Consider the following 14,274-nt stretch of genomic DNA (forward strand, 5'->3'; position numbering starts at 1 on the left):
CTGCCAAATTCCAGACCATTCCTTCAGCTTCGCTAAGTCCTTCTTCATATTATTCACACCATCAGGGGGTCTACCCTATTGCAGATATTGGTATCAAAGAGGGAAACCCTACCAGACAGCCTTCAGCAATATTGCTTACAAATATGTAATAAGAACCGGCCCAAGAATCGAACCTTGCAGCACACCACTGGTAACATCTTTTTCTTCAGAATGAGCTCTGTTTACCACTACCCTCTGTCGCCTTCCACTCAACCAGTTCCTAACCCAGTCAGTCACTTTAGAACCCATACCGAGGGCACTCAGTTTATTTATTAGTCATCTATGAGGAACTATGTCAAAGGAATTATTAGGAAAGGGATGGTGAATAAGACCAAAAAAGTACTATAATGCCTTTGTATTGCTCCATGGTGCGTCTCCACCTTGAGTATTGCATTCAGTTCTGGTCGCCGTATCTCAAAAAAGATATAGTGGAATAGAAAAGGTTCAAAGAAGAGCGACCAAAACAGTAATGGGGATGGACTCCTCTCGTATAAGGAAAAGCTAAAGAGTTTAGGGAGAGATGATTGAGGTCTACAAAATCCTGAGTGTTGTAGAATGAGTAAAGTAAATCAATTTTTACTCGTTCCAAAACTACAAAGACTAGGGGACCCTCGAAGAAGTTACATGGAAATACGTTACAAAGACTAGGGGACCCTCGAAGAAGTTACATGGAAATACTTTTAAAACAAATAGGAGGAATATTTTTTCACAACAAATAGTTAAGCTCTGGAACTCTTTGCCGGAGGATGTGTAACAGCGGTTAGCGTATCTGGGTTTAAAAAAGATTTGGACAAATTATTGGAGGAAAAGTCCATTGTCTGCTATTGAGACATACATGGGAAGCAACTGCTTGCCCTGGGATTTGTAGTATGGAGTGTTGCCACGATTTGGGTTTTTGCCAGGTACTTGTGACCTGTTTGGAAAATAGGATACTGGGGCTAGATTGATCATTGGTCTGACCCATATATGGCTGCTCTTATGTTCTTATCTAAATACACCACATCTAGCACTCTCCCTCAGTCTAACCTCTGGTCACCCAGTCAAAGAAGTTAATTAGATTTGTCTGACAAGACCTCCCTCTAGTGAAACCATGTTGCCTCAGATTCTGTAATCCATTGGATTCCAAATATTCTCTGTTTAAAAGTGTTTCCATTAATTTACTTTTGTTTTATTGTAGTCCATCTTGATTTGCTTTAGTGATAAAGGTGGGTTTAGCAAATTTTAATAATGATACACTTATCACAGAAGTCAGACTTATCAGCCTTTAGTTCCCTACCTCTTCCTTACTTCCGCTTTTGTGGACAGGGACCTCATATGCTGTTCGCCAGTTCTCTGGAGCACTCCCAACTCTAGAGAAACATTGAAAAGGTCAGCCAGTGGAACCGCTAGAACTTCCCTGTTCCTTCAGTACCCTTGGATGTATGCCATCCAGCGCCCTCGCTTTGTCCACCTTTAGTTTAGCCAGCTCCTCACTAACACCCAAGCTTGATGACAGTTTATAGCAGTTAGACATTAAAGCTCTGCAAACTGTATATGGTTACTGGATAAGAAATTAATTTTCCCCTCTGCCTTAGATGTAGCCAGTCCCTTAGCTGGTACAGGGGTTGTAGTCTGGATGGTATACATGGTTCCAAACAATCTCTTTCTCCTTTACCTGGATCCTTCTGGGTTCAGTGGTTCCCCATACCAACACACAGTGTCATTCTGGTTCTGGTCCCCAAACTCCTGACTCATTGTTCAAAAACAAGTGCCTGTGATGCCTTCCCGTGGAGCAGGGCCACTGAGAGACTGAGCTGGGCCTGGGGCAGGGTCACCGCCATCAACCCCTTCAGATTGCCGCTGCTGCTCCCTCCTCCACCCCCCCAGACCGGCAACTCCACATACCTGGGCTGGTGGAGGAGTCCCCAAGCTCCGCCAGCAGAACCTTCCTCCATCGCTGTTCTTCACTCCACCGCAGTGCCTGCCTGCCTTGCCCCTGCAGCTGCTTTTCCCCTCACGTTGCTGATGCTCAATTTCATCAAAACCAAGAATGTGCGACGTGAGGGGAAAGCAGCCGCAGGACAGGCAATGTGGTAGAGTGAAGAACAGTGCTGGAGGAAGGCTGCTTCTCCTAGCGGGGCCTGTGGACCTCCGCCATCCAAATCAGAGGCCCCAAAGCCCTGTGTCTGCTCCTCCCCAGCCTCTAAGGGGTGCCTGGCACCGGAGTTTTCTCTCTCCTGCTCCCGTTGGGACGTGATCACCTGGGTCCCATCAGGAGCAGAAGAGAGAGAGAGAGACCCTGGCACTGTGCCCCCCTTGGAGGCCAGGCCCTTGCCTCCCCCCCCCCCCCCCCCCCTCAGCGACCCTGCCGTGGGGATATAGGCAGACTGATTCCTTGCAGTTCAGAATACTGGTGCAGGGATCCTAAGAATTTTCTTTCATTCATATCTCACCTTGAGGTGGTCATACCTTGGATCTTATTTTGTCTTCCTGTAATACCCCCTTATTCTCCCTCTAATTTTTCATCTGTTCAGATTCCAAGGTCAGAGCACTTAGCTGTCTGTTTTTCCATCACGATTCATGTCCCAGTTTTGCTGCTTTGAAATGGACTAGGCATCTTTTTTTTTTCGTTACATTTGTACCCCACGCTTTCCCACTCATGGCAGGCTCAATGCAGCTTACATATTATATTACAATACTGAAACTTCCACCTGATACAAAATTACAAAATTTATAATAATATGTGGGGAAAAGCCTCAAAGAGCTCCCAGATCAAATATCAATCTGTCGGAGCTAAAATAGACCATCCGGTCTTCTCTTCATCATAGGCATAAAAAACCCACTCCAGGTAATCCTCGATGAATTTCTATAGGCAAAAACCCCTTGTGAATTGCCCTATGTAAATTTCAACTAGGGCTACAGTAATTTATTCAAAATATTAGTTTCTCATAAATAAGAATTTTGTGTTGCAATTGCACTTAGCTTTGTTGCTTGAAATTCAATGCTACTGTTGCTTCATGCTGTGTTGATCCTTGTTAAATTACTCCGAGCCGACGTTGGCCAGCGTTTCGCTGCTTTTTCAAGGTCTCGGGTATATTATTGGAATACACTGCACGGCGTTTCAGATGTAGCTGATCTGTAGGACAGGACTTGACTTAAAGATCTGGGTTTTCTAGCCCATTACAAAGCATAAAATTGTATTGCTTTGTAAATTGTATTGCTCTCCTGTCTCCCTGACTCTCACCTATCCACCCCCTGTTAGACTGTCACTGAAATGCTTTGATGTTTCGCTCATATATACTGTCATCTACCAACATTAGAACAAAATACAGAGCATATTCAAAAGCATGGATTAATGAGACAAAGTCAACATGGATTTAGTGAAGGGAAATCTTGCTTCACCAATCTACTACGTTTCTTTGAAGGGGTGAACAAACATGTGGATAAAGGTGAACCAGTTGATATTGTGTATCTGGATTTTCAGAAGGCGTTTGACAAAGTACCTCATGAAAGACTCCAGAGGAAATTGGAGAGTCATGGGATAGGAGGTAGTGTTCTATTGTGGATTAAAAACTGGTTAAAATATAAAAAAACAGAGAGTAGGGTTAAATGGGCAGTATTCACAATGGAGAAGGGTAGTTAGTGTGGTTCCCCAGGGCTTTGTGCTGGGACCGCTGCTTTTTAACATATTTATAAATGACCTAGAGATGGGAGTAACTAGTGAGATAATTAAATTTGCTGATGACACAAAGTTATTCAAAGTCATTAAATCACAGGAGGACCTTACGAGACTGGGAGACTGGGCGTCTAAATGGCAGATGATGTTTAATGTGAGCAAGTGCAAAGTGATGCATGTGGGAAAGAAGAACCCAAATTATAGCTACATCATGCAAGGTTCCATGTTAGGAGTCATGGACCAAGAAAGGGATCTAGGTTATGATGATGATGCGTTGAAACCTTCTGCTCAGTGTGCTGCTGCGGCTAAGAAAGCAAATAGAATGTTAGGTATTATTAGGAAAGGAATGGAAAACAAAAATGAGGATATTATAATGCCTTTTTATTGCTCCAGGGTGCGACCGCACATAGAATATTGTGTTCAATTCTGGTCGCCGCATCTCAAAAAAGATATAGTGGAATTAGACGTTGCGGCAGAGGACACATACTAGGCGCTAACCTACAAAACATCCGGAGCACCAGAGTGAGATCCTCTATAGATGAGCAACCACGCGGTTAGAGGCAGAACTCACCCCATCGCAAGGAGGACGATTAACAGACCGCACTCAGCCTGCAACGAACAGCGAAGGTCAGCAACACAACTCCACAGGCGGGACAGTGGAGCAAACGGTGGCGAGACCACGAGACAAGCTCACATTCACCATCCCTCTGACCCTCTTGAGACAAGGAATCAAGGCCACCGAATCAGAAAAGAAATATGAGTTGAAGATAACTTTAAGTTCAAACCCTCACAGACCCCTAGAAAACGCCTCACAAAAAACAAAAACCCAACACTCCCACCTTAAAGAGAATCCCAAACAGACACAACAAATTGATTACCACCAAACTAATTCTAATACCTACACACTGTCACTAATTCACCAAACACTAACTACCCCCCTCACAAACACCAACAATATACCCACAATACTTAACCTCTTCAGATTACCCAGACACAACACACCCCTCCAGAACAACAATATCAAAACAATGAAAACACCACCCCACGGGGACAAACGTATCACAAAGGAAAGAAAGGACGACATAAACCTACACAACAAGAGAACAGACAACTTAAGAAAATTATCACAACTGTGAAAATAAAAGACCCCTACCCCTACCAAACAATTCAGGTGGGATACATAAATGCCAGATCAGTGATCAAGCAGGGTTTTGTTACGGATTCTGATGGAGGCAATTTCAAGTTGGGGTGTTAGTGGTTTTGATGGTAAACTGAGATCGATAGATTAATGCTATGCCTCTGCCTCTCTTTTCCTTTCTGGTCCAGTGAGCGATTTTATATCCTGGGGGCAGAGATCTAGGATTATGGGGTCCTTTAGATCATGGATCCAGGTTTCAGTGATGAAAAGTAGATCAAGGTTTTCTGATGTGATCCAGTCTGTTACTATTGTTGTTTTGTTTACTACAAATCTGGCGTTGATGTAGCCCATTTGAATTTTTTGGTATGGGTCGTCTGTGTTTGATGTTGTGTGGATTTTTGTTAGTTGTCATTTCTTTGTGGGTTTGTTATAGGGTTTCTTTCCCTTCTGTTGAGGTTGTCTGCATGTTGGTGTTGTTCCTTTGTTTTGGTTGCTGTCGGTTTGATGAGGTGGACTGTATCTAATAAGTCTTTGGTGATTATGTAGTACGGGGATGGTGTTACTTTCTGTGAGTGGGGTAGTTAGTATTAGATGGATCAGTGATAAGGAGTAAATTGCTAGGAGTAATTTGTTGGTATTTATTTTGATATTAGTTCAATTTGGGCTCTTGGTATGCCATGTTCGATAGGGTACGTGGATGGACTTGGGTCTTTGTTTTTTGTTTTTTTTATAAATAGATACAGATAATTTACTCACAGCCAGGTGAATTGGAGGTGTTGTTCCAGGATGCAGAGTCACCATGACTCTGAGAGCTGTAACAGTGGTTGGAGGTAGAAAACTGTTTAGACATATTTCGGTACATGTTTTTGTGTCCTTTGTACATCTTTCCAGAAATGCTCTTCGGCATAGTCGGGCTCAGGTGCACTGTTGGGTCGCTGAGGGTTCGCAGCTCCGGCGCAGCGTTTGTGGGTGGGCAGGAGCTGGGAAGAGGATAATTGGAAGGGAAAGAAGATCAGGAGAGTGTTCAGACTGGGGTAACCGTCTTCCTTGGAGCAAAAAACGAGTTGTATCATACGGATTTGCTTCAGGGTAGGGTGTGGGTCCTCAAGTCAGCAGTTCCCACAATAAGACACCAAAAGACCAAGTTAGTTGTTCAGATGTATTGCCTGTAGTTCTGAGACTTGTGTTGGAGGTTGGAATCTGAGAGAGACATCCCAAAGATCCTTAGTTGTCTAAGCAACTTTGTCCACATTTAGATCCACGCAAGTCCTGTGGTCTACGGTGTTGTCCTGTTCACAAAGGTTCTGCAGCCCTAGGAGTTGTATGAGTCATAAACGGAGAAACACGGGTACAGTCAGATGTTCAGAAGTGTTGCCCCTGGCACAGAGACTCCATAGTTCTTAGGGCTGTATCAGTGGTTAGAGGTAGAGCTGTATCAGAGGTTATAGGTAGAAATCCGAGGAGAGGCGGCTTTAATGCATGGCTGATGTACCAGTCGAGTAGGCAGAAGTAGCTCAGAACTGGGTGGCTGGAGAGTGTAAGCTTTTCACGAGGGGGACCTTAGACGCAGAGACTCCTTGGCCATGAGTGCCACATCGATGGCTGGGGGCCGAAATCACCGGGGAGGCAACAGTTCCGGGCCGCTTGTGCTGCCATGCTTCGGATCCCATGGAGACTATCTTTAGGGCACTGTCGCCTCCCCTCTCTCGTTCCCCTTGACGACGACACTGCCCCGGGTTAGACCGGATGCACAACCGCGTACGATCGCGACCACGCGGTCTTGTGAGATCTCAGACCGGGGAGAGGCTCGGTCACCTCTTCTTTCTCAGTTGGGCAAGCAAGCGGAGGCTGAGATGGATGGGCAGACCACCTCTTCCCTGGTTGCCATTTGTTGTTCGCTGCTGCGGCTCCGAGTGGGAGGCTGAGATGGAAGGGCAGATCGCCTCTGCTCTGGTTGCCCCTTGCTGTTCGCTGCTGCAGCTCCAGGTGGCTGGAGTAGGGATGGGATAGTGGGCAAGGGCAGGCGTGCAATCGACCGCTGTCCTTCGGTTCTCTCGCTGCTTTGGGGGTGGTAGTGGTTCGTCTGTACCTAATGGTTAGAGCAGCAGGATGTCAACCAGGGAAGCCAGGGATCAAATCCCATTGCTGTTCCTTGATTTCTTGGACAAGCCACTTAACACTCCATTGCCCCCAAGTACATATTTAGATTGCAAGCCCTTCAGGAAAAAGAAATATCTACCATACCTGAATGTAAGTTGCCTTGAGCTACTACTGAGAAAGGCTTGATGGACCTTTGGTCTTTTCCCAGCGTGGCAGTGCTTATGTACTTATGTACTAATTCAAATCTAAAATCCAGTATCAGGCATATTTTAAAGTAATAGTAACATAGTAGATGACGGCAGAAAAAGACCTGCACGGTCCATCCAGTCTGCCCAACAAGATAAACTCACATGTGCTACTTTTCGTGTATACCTTACCTTGATTTGTACCTGTCCTTTTCAGGGCACAGACCGTATAAGTCTGCCCAGCACTATTCCTGCCTCCCAACCACCAGTCCCACCTCCCACCACCGGCTCTGGCACAGACCGTATAAGTCTGCCCAGCACCATCCTCGCCTCCCGCCACCGGCTCTGCCACCCAATCTCGGCTAAGCTCCTTAGGATCCATTCCTTCTGAACAGGATTCCTTTATGTTTATCACACGCATGTTTGAATTCCGTTACTGCTGCTTCCTGACGGTCTCAGCGAGATTCAAAATGAATTTTGAGGGGGCTCTTTCCTGCCCCGACGTCACTAGACCACCATGGAATATCGCGTCACGTAAGTAGGGGAGGGCGATCCAAAACTCGCTACCTTCGGACTATAAGACGCACCCCCCATTTTCCTCCCAAATTTTTTGGGGAAAAAAGTGCGTCTTATAGTCCGAAAAATACGGTATTTATCTTTAGGATAGACGGCTATGACACTACTTTATCCTAAGTTGAAAATAAAATTATTTTTTCTACCTGTGTGATCTGGTCATTAAATTTTTGTGTTGATTCCAGTCTCTGGTGTCTGCTTTCTCTTTTCTCTGTCTTCTCTTAACTCTCTTGCCAGGGTTTCCTTTTCCATTTGTCATTTTTTTTTCTCCACCTGTCTTCTTCCTTCAAAATGTCCATAGCCAGCATTGATCTTTTCTTTCCAGTTTCTTCCACTTATTTTTCTGCCTCTCTAACCAGTCTTCAAATACCTCGTTTTACTGCATCAATCTACAAGTTTCTACCTCTTTCCCTTGCTCCGGCTTACCATTCCCCAGACTTCCACTAACCCTTTCCTCTCTTCCTTTCATCCCCTATTCCATCCTGTTTCTGTCCATTCCATTCCCTCTCCTCCCCTATTCCATCCAGCATCTCCTCCCTCTCTCTGTCCCTTCCATCTAGCATTTCCTCCCTTTCTCTCCCCCTTTCAACCAGCATCTCTGCTGTCTTTCCCAACCCCTTCACTCCTGTCTCTCACCTCCACCTTCCATCCAGCATCTCCCATCTCTTTCACTCTTATCCTCTTCCATCTAGTTTCTCCCCATCTGCTCCCCCACAGCCTGCTCTGTCTTTGGCATCCAGGATCTCTTCTGTTTCCTCGCCTCTACCATCCAACATTACCCCTCTGTCTATTGTCCTCCAGCATTATCCTGTCTTCCCTCCTTCCTCCTCCCAAAACAGGATGTTACATCATAAGGGAGGAGAGAAGATGGCAGCCAGCAACGGCACACACAGGACCTCCCTGGGCCCCACGCACGGTTTCATTTTTGACATTTAGCAGGGGGCGGGAGACAGTAAGAGTGAGCAAGAGAGAGGGCCTCTTAGTTTGGGGTTCCTTTAGACTGCCGCCACTGAAGTTGCAGTCACAGTCAATCACTGATGGAAGGGCAGCTTGTTTTGGGGGGGGGGGAGGCAATGACTCCCCTCACCCCCCCCAAACTACGCCTCTCGCACCAAATCCTGCATTCCACTAAGAATTAGACCTAAAATAGCTTCCCCTCTTGTTAGTTCCTAGGCCAGTTGTTCCAAGAAGCAGTCATTTATAAACCCAAATTTTTATTTTACTAGGAATTTTACATCCCTAGTATTTCCTTATGGGACATTTATCCAGTCAATATTACAGTAATTGAAATCACCCATTATTATACTATTGCCAAATTTGCTAGCTTCCCGAATTTCTGTTAACATTTCATCTTCTCTGTTCATTCTGGCCTGGTAGATGGTAGTATAACCCTACCAAAATTATTTTTCCTTCACAAATGGAATTTCTATCCTTAAGGATTCCACATTGCTGTTTCCTGCTAAATTTTATTTCATTGGACTAAATTCTCTCTTTAATACATAGCACCATCCTCCTCTAATTTGATCCCCCCTATTATTGTGATTATTGACTGCTCCCCTTCCACCAGGTCTCTGAGATTCCTCTTCTTGTATTCCTGTCTTACGTTTAGGCTTTAGCATTTGTATGCAGACATTTCAAATCAGTGTTTTTTATTTGTATCTACAAGTTGCTTAGAAGTTGACTGGGATAATTTGCAGTCTTTACTCTGCTTTCCCCTTAAAGGCTTTCTTTTGCTTATGTTGCAACCTCTATCAGGATGCCCTAACTTCCTTGTTTTGATAGATCCTTCACAGATACTGTCGGATTTCTCCCATGTTCTAGTTTAAAAGCTGCTCTATCTCCTTTTTAAATGTTAGCATAATGCACAGAGGATGCAAGTCTCTTTCAGATGAAAGGAAAAAGGGGACACACTCAAGCGTAACATAAGGAAATCTCAGAAAGGGTGGTGAATTCATGACTCAGCCTCACAGTGGAGAAGGTGGAGTTAAACTGTATCTGAATTCAAGAAAGGTTGGACAGAAAGATATAGTAGATGCTATAGATGGACAGACAGGGTGGGCTATATGGTCTTTATCTGCTTTTATTTTCCTATGTTTCTATGGCAATACTCTCTTTTCTATGTCAGCAATAGATGTTGATTCATCAGATGTGAAGGCACTTTACAGGCGCTGCCAAGCCCTAGAAAAACTGGGAAAGCTGGACCAAGCTTTCAAGGATGTGCAGAGATGCGCTACCATTGAGCCCAAAAACCTAATCTTCCAGGAAACATTGCGGCGACTAGGAATTGAGATTCAAAAGAAGGTAAGAGCTGTGATGGCCTTTGAATTCCTGGTGGTTTATTTACACTGGAATGATTCCCGGGTAGGCTGGTAGTGAGCCTGGCAGCTCAGTTTATTTATTTAATTTTATTTGATACCGAGATTGGGTGGCAGAGCCGGTGGTTGAGAGGCGGGGCTAGTGCTGGGCAGACTTCTACGGTCTGTGCCCTGAAAATGGCAGACACAAATCAAGGTAGGGTATACACAAAAAGTAGCACATATGAGTTTATCTTGTTGGGCAGACTGGATGGACCGTGCAGGTCTTTTTCTGCCGTCATCTACTATGTTACTATGAGGGCATAATCAAATGGTGCTGGCCATCTTCGGGGCTGGCTCTGCCAAGGAACAGAGCAAACCGTATTATTGAAAAAGATGGCCGGCCATCTTTTCTTTTGATAATACGGTTGGGGCCGGCTAAATCTCAACATTTAGGTAAAATGTTGAGATCGCCGGGTTTAGAGATGGCCGGCTTCGGTTTCGGCCATAATGGAAACCGAGCCTGGCTATCTCAAACACGGTGAAATGCAAGGTATTTGGTTGTGGGAGGAGCCAGCATTTGTAGTGCACTGGTCCCCTTGACATGACAGGACACCAACCGGGCACCCTGGGGGCACTTCTAAAAATTAAAAAATAAAATAAAAATTGCTCCCAGGTGCATAGCTCCCTTCCCTTGGGTGCTGAGGCCCCCAAAACCCACTCCCCACAACTCTAGACCACTACCATAGCCCTAAGGGGTGAAGGGGGCACCTACATGTGGGTACAGTGGGTTTTGGTGGGGTTTGGAGGACTCACATTTACCACCACAAGTGTAACAGGTAAGGGGGGATGGGCCTGGGTCTACCTGCCTGAAGTGTATTGCAGCCACAAAAAACTGCTCCAGGTACCTGCATACTGCTGTCAGGGAGCTGGGTATAACATTTGAGGCTGGCATAGAGGCTGGTAAAAAATGTGTAAAAAATTTTTTTTTTTTGGGTGGGAAGGGGTTGGTGACCACTGGGGGAGTAAGGGGAGGTGATCCCCGATTCCCTCCGGTGGTCATCTGGTCAATTGGGGCACTTTTTTTAGGCTTGGTTGTAAAAATAAATGGACCAATTGAAGCCGTCGAAATGCTCATCAGAGCAGGCCATATTTTTTCCATTATCGGGCGAAGCCGGCCATCTCATAACCACGCCCCTGTCCCGCCCCCATCCTGCCTTCTGTACTCTGCCAAAACTCCCCCTTGAAGTTTCGCCGGCTCTGCAAAGGAAAGCAGTTGGTGCCGGCCAAAATCAGCTTTCGATTATACCGATTTGACCGGGTCAGGAGATGGCCAGCTATCTCCCGATTTGTGTCGGAAGATGGCCAGCCATCTCTTTCGAAAATAAGCTAGTATGTTACTGTTTAATTGCTAATAATCAGAGCCTCAGAGAAGTCATTCTATTAGCATCTCTGCATCAAATAGAGGAACTGCTGTACCCTGAAGCCAGAGAATAGAAGCAGTGGAAAACTTTTCAAACTTTTTGCACTGGCGCATAAGCACAAGAAGTGCAATACAGGCAGCAGCAGTGCAGGCTCCCTCCTCAACCCACCCTCTGTACACACTCCATACCAGAGAACAGTACAGCACAGACAGCAGCAGTGCATCTTCCTCCAGCCTACACACACACCCCACCACCACCACCACAGCACAGGCAGAAGCAATGCAAGCAGGTTGTGCTGGTAAATTTTAACAACAGGCTCTTTCTCCGGACATAGCCAGCTCTGCAGTTGGAAGGGCCAGGGGTGGCCAGGTGAGTGGGGGAGCAACGATTGCCTCTCTCTCCTCCCTTCGTGCGGGCACGCTAGGCATACCTTTGCTGGCAACCAATAAATGGACTGCCACCACTCCCAACGTCTTGCTCTGAGCAGCATGCTGAAACTTCTCACACATGCTGGAGAAGTCCCAGCCTCCTGCTCAGTGCTGGAAACAAGGAGCTGGGAGCAGCAGCAGTCTATTTACTGGCTGGCAGGGCTCAGCATCCCCACCAGCAAAGTAAAAGAGAATTCAGCAGGGGGCCCAAGCCCACATTTTGGGAGCCAGTTGTTAAAGTAAGCAATGGAGGGCCTACTTTAACAACCGTCTCCCAAAATTCTTAAAAACTTAACAACCGGCTCTTGCAAGCCTGTGAGAGCCTGCTCCAGCACACCACTGAATGCAAGCTTCTTCCAACCTGCTTCCACACACTGCCATACCACAGAACAGGTACAGCACAGGCAGTAGCAAGTTTATCCGATACACACCCCACCCAACCACAGAACCGGTAAAGAACAGGCATAAGTAGTAATGTTCCATAGCTTTCATCAAATTTAATTTGTATATTTTGGCAGGTGGCCATGCCCACTTCTGGTTGCATCAGCCATCGAACCAGGAGAGAGTAGAGGTTGAGCAAATGACGAGCCAACTCAGGAGATGTTGCTGGACAAATCTTTTATTCAAAGCACCTGAAGGACATGACACAGATGGAACCGCCTGCCTTAGGGGTCGCAACAATACTCTAATAACAACAAAAGAATTTTAAAAAATTACACACACACACAATATTTAGAAAACCATATTGAAACCATATGAGAATATACATAGTTTTTCATACGTTGCAGACCACTGGACACTTTTTTTTATGGACATATGTTTTAATTGTTCAGTGTTTTCCATACGCTATTTTTATTTGTATATACAGTTTTGTATATTATTTGGTTTCAATATGTTTTTTTATATACTATGGAATATTATATACATATATATATATATTTAAAAATTCTTTTATTATTATTAGAGTGTTGTTGTGACCCCTGAGGCAGGCGGTTCCATCCGCTGAAACACGGCCCGTGTTCTATCTTTCTCATGGTTCTTTGAATGAAAACATTTGTCCAGCAACATCTCTTGAGCTGGCTCATCATTTGGTCAACCTCTACTCTCTCCATGTCTGATTTGCTTCTCCATAGAGGTTTCTTTCCTGTTTGCTGTAACCTACATCAGACAGTCAGCATTGAGGATTTGCCTTAGCTCCATCCACTCTCCGCCCAAGCCTGCCTCTTGTGCCCACGCCTCACCCTTTTGATGACAGAACTAGAAGTGATGTCATAACATCTCCCTACACCGCCTTATGTCTTCTAGAGGCAATGAACAGGGGGTGTCATGCCACCTAAACTACCTACCGCTTCCAAAGATAAGCAATTAAGTTCTGCTTAGCTTTTTCTCGTACATGTGCTCAAATATGGAATAATTTTTCCTTGTTACCTGACGTTGTGTAGCAGCAGGGCTCAATTTTGTAAATTTCTGAAGACGTATTTATAGTTATTCATGCTTTCTATACCACATTAACTGACTATGCAGGACTAAGCAGTGTACATACTACAAAATACAAACAAAAAAGGAAAAGAACTACATTTTCTGATAGGAAAGTGCAAACATTCACACAGAGTTAAGACATAAACAATAGGAGGGGAAAGACAGCATGTTGAGACGGGGCAAACACCATAAAGAATATAATGGAGACACGCCTTAGGTAACTGGTACTACTAAAGCCTGCAAAAATAACCATGTCTTAAGTTCAACTTTGAACTTAAAGGAGGTGGTACTATAGAATGATAGTGGGAGATTATTCCAGATGTGGGCGCGAGAGAAAAAAAGAAAGCTTATTTTCGAAAGGGAAGGATGCCCATCTTCCGACACAAACTGGGAGATGGGCGTCCTCCGAGGTTGCCCAATCGGCATAATCGAAAGCCGATTTTTTTTGCGTCCTCAACTGCTTTCCGTCGCTGGGGACGACCAAAGTTCACGGGGGCGTGCCAGCAATATACCGAAGGCGGGACGTGGGCGTGGTTAAGAGATGGGCGTCCTCAGCCAATAATGGAAAAAAGAAGGGCGTCCCTCACGAGCATTTGGTCGACTTTACAGATGACCACCGGAAGAAATCGGAGATGACTTCCCTTACTCCCCCAGTGGTCACCAACCCCCTCCCACCCTAAAAAAAAAAATTAAAAAACATATTTTTCCAGCCTCTATGCCAGCCTCAAATGTCATACCCAGCTCCATCACAGCAATATGCAGGTCCCTGGAGCAGTTTTAGTGGGTGCAGTGCACTTCAGGCAGGCAGACCCAGGCCCACCCCACACCTGTTACACTTATGGTGATAAATGTGAGCCCTCCAAAACCCACTGAAACCCACTATACCCACATGTAGGTGCCCCCCTTCATCCCTAAGGGCTATGGTAGTGGGTTTGGGGGGGGGGGTTGGGGGGCTCAGC

At 45.4% G+C, this 14,274-nt stretch overlaps 1 protein-coding gene across 1 annotated transcript in view; it reads left to right on the forward strand.

Moving 5' to 3' along the window:
* The window catches only part of LOC115482645 (protein unc-45 homolog B-like), a 249,113-nt gene that overhangs the window by 42,760 nt on the left and 192,079 nt on the right, over window positions 1-14,274 (forward strand). Inside the window, 1 exon segment of the mRNA XM_030222599.1 lies at window positions 9,816-9,991. Within this exon segment, the coding sequence (XP_030078459.1) occupies window positions 9,816-9,991 (176 nt within the window).

Source organism: Microcaecilia unicolor, chromosome 13 (assembly GCF_901765095.1).
Source record: "Microcaecilia unicolor chromosome 13, aMicUni1.1, whole genome shotgun sequence".
Lineage (NCBI taxonomy): Eukaryota > Metazoa > Chordata > Amphibia > Gymnophiona > Siphonopidae > Microcaecilia > Microcaecilia unicolor.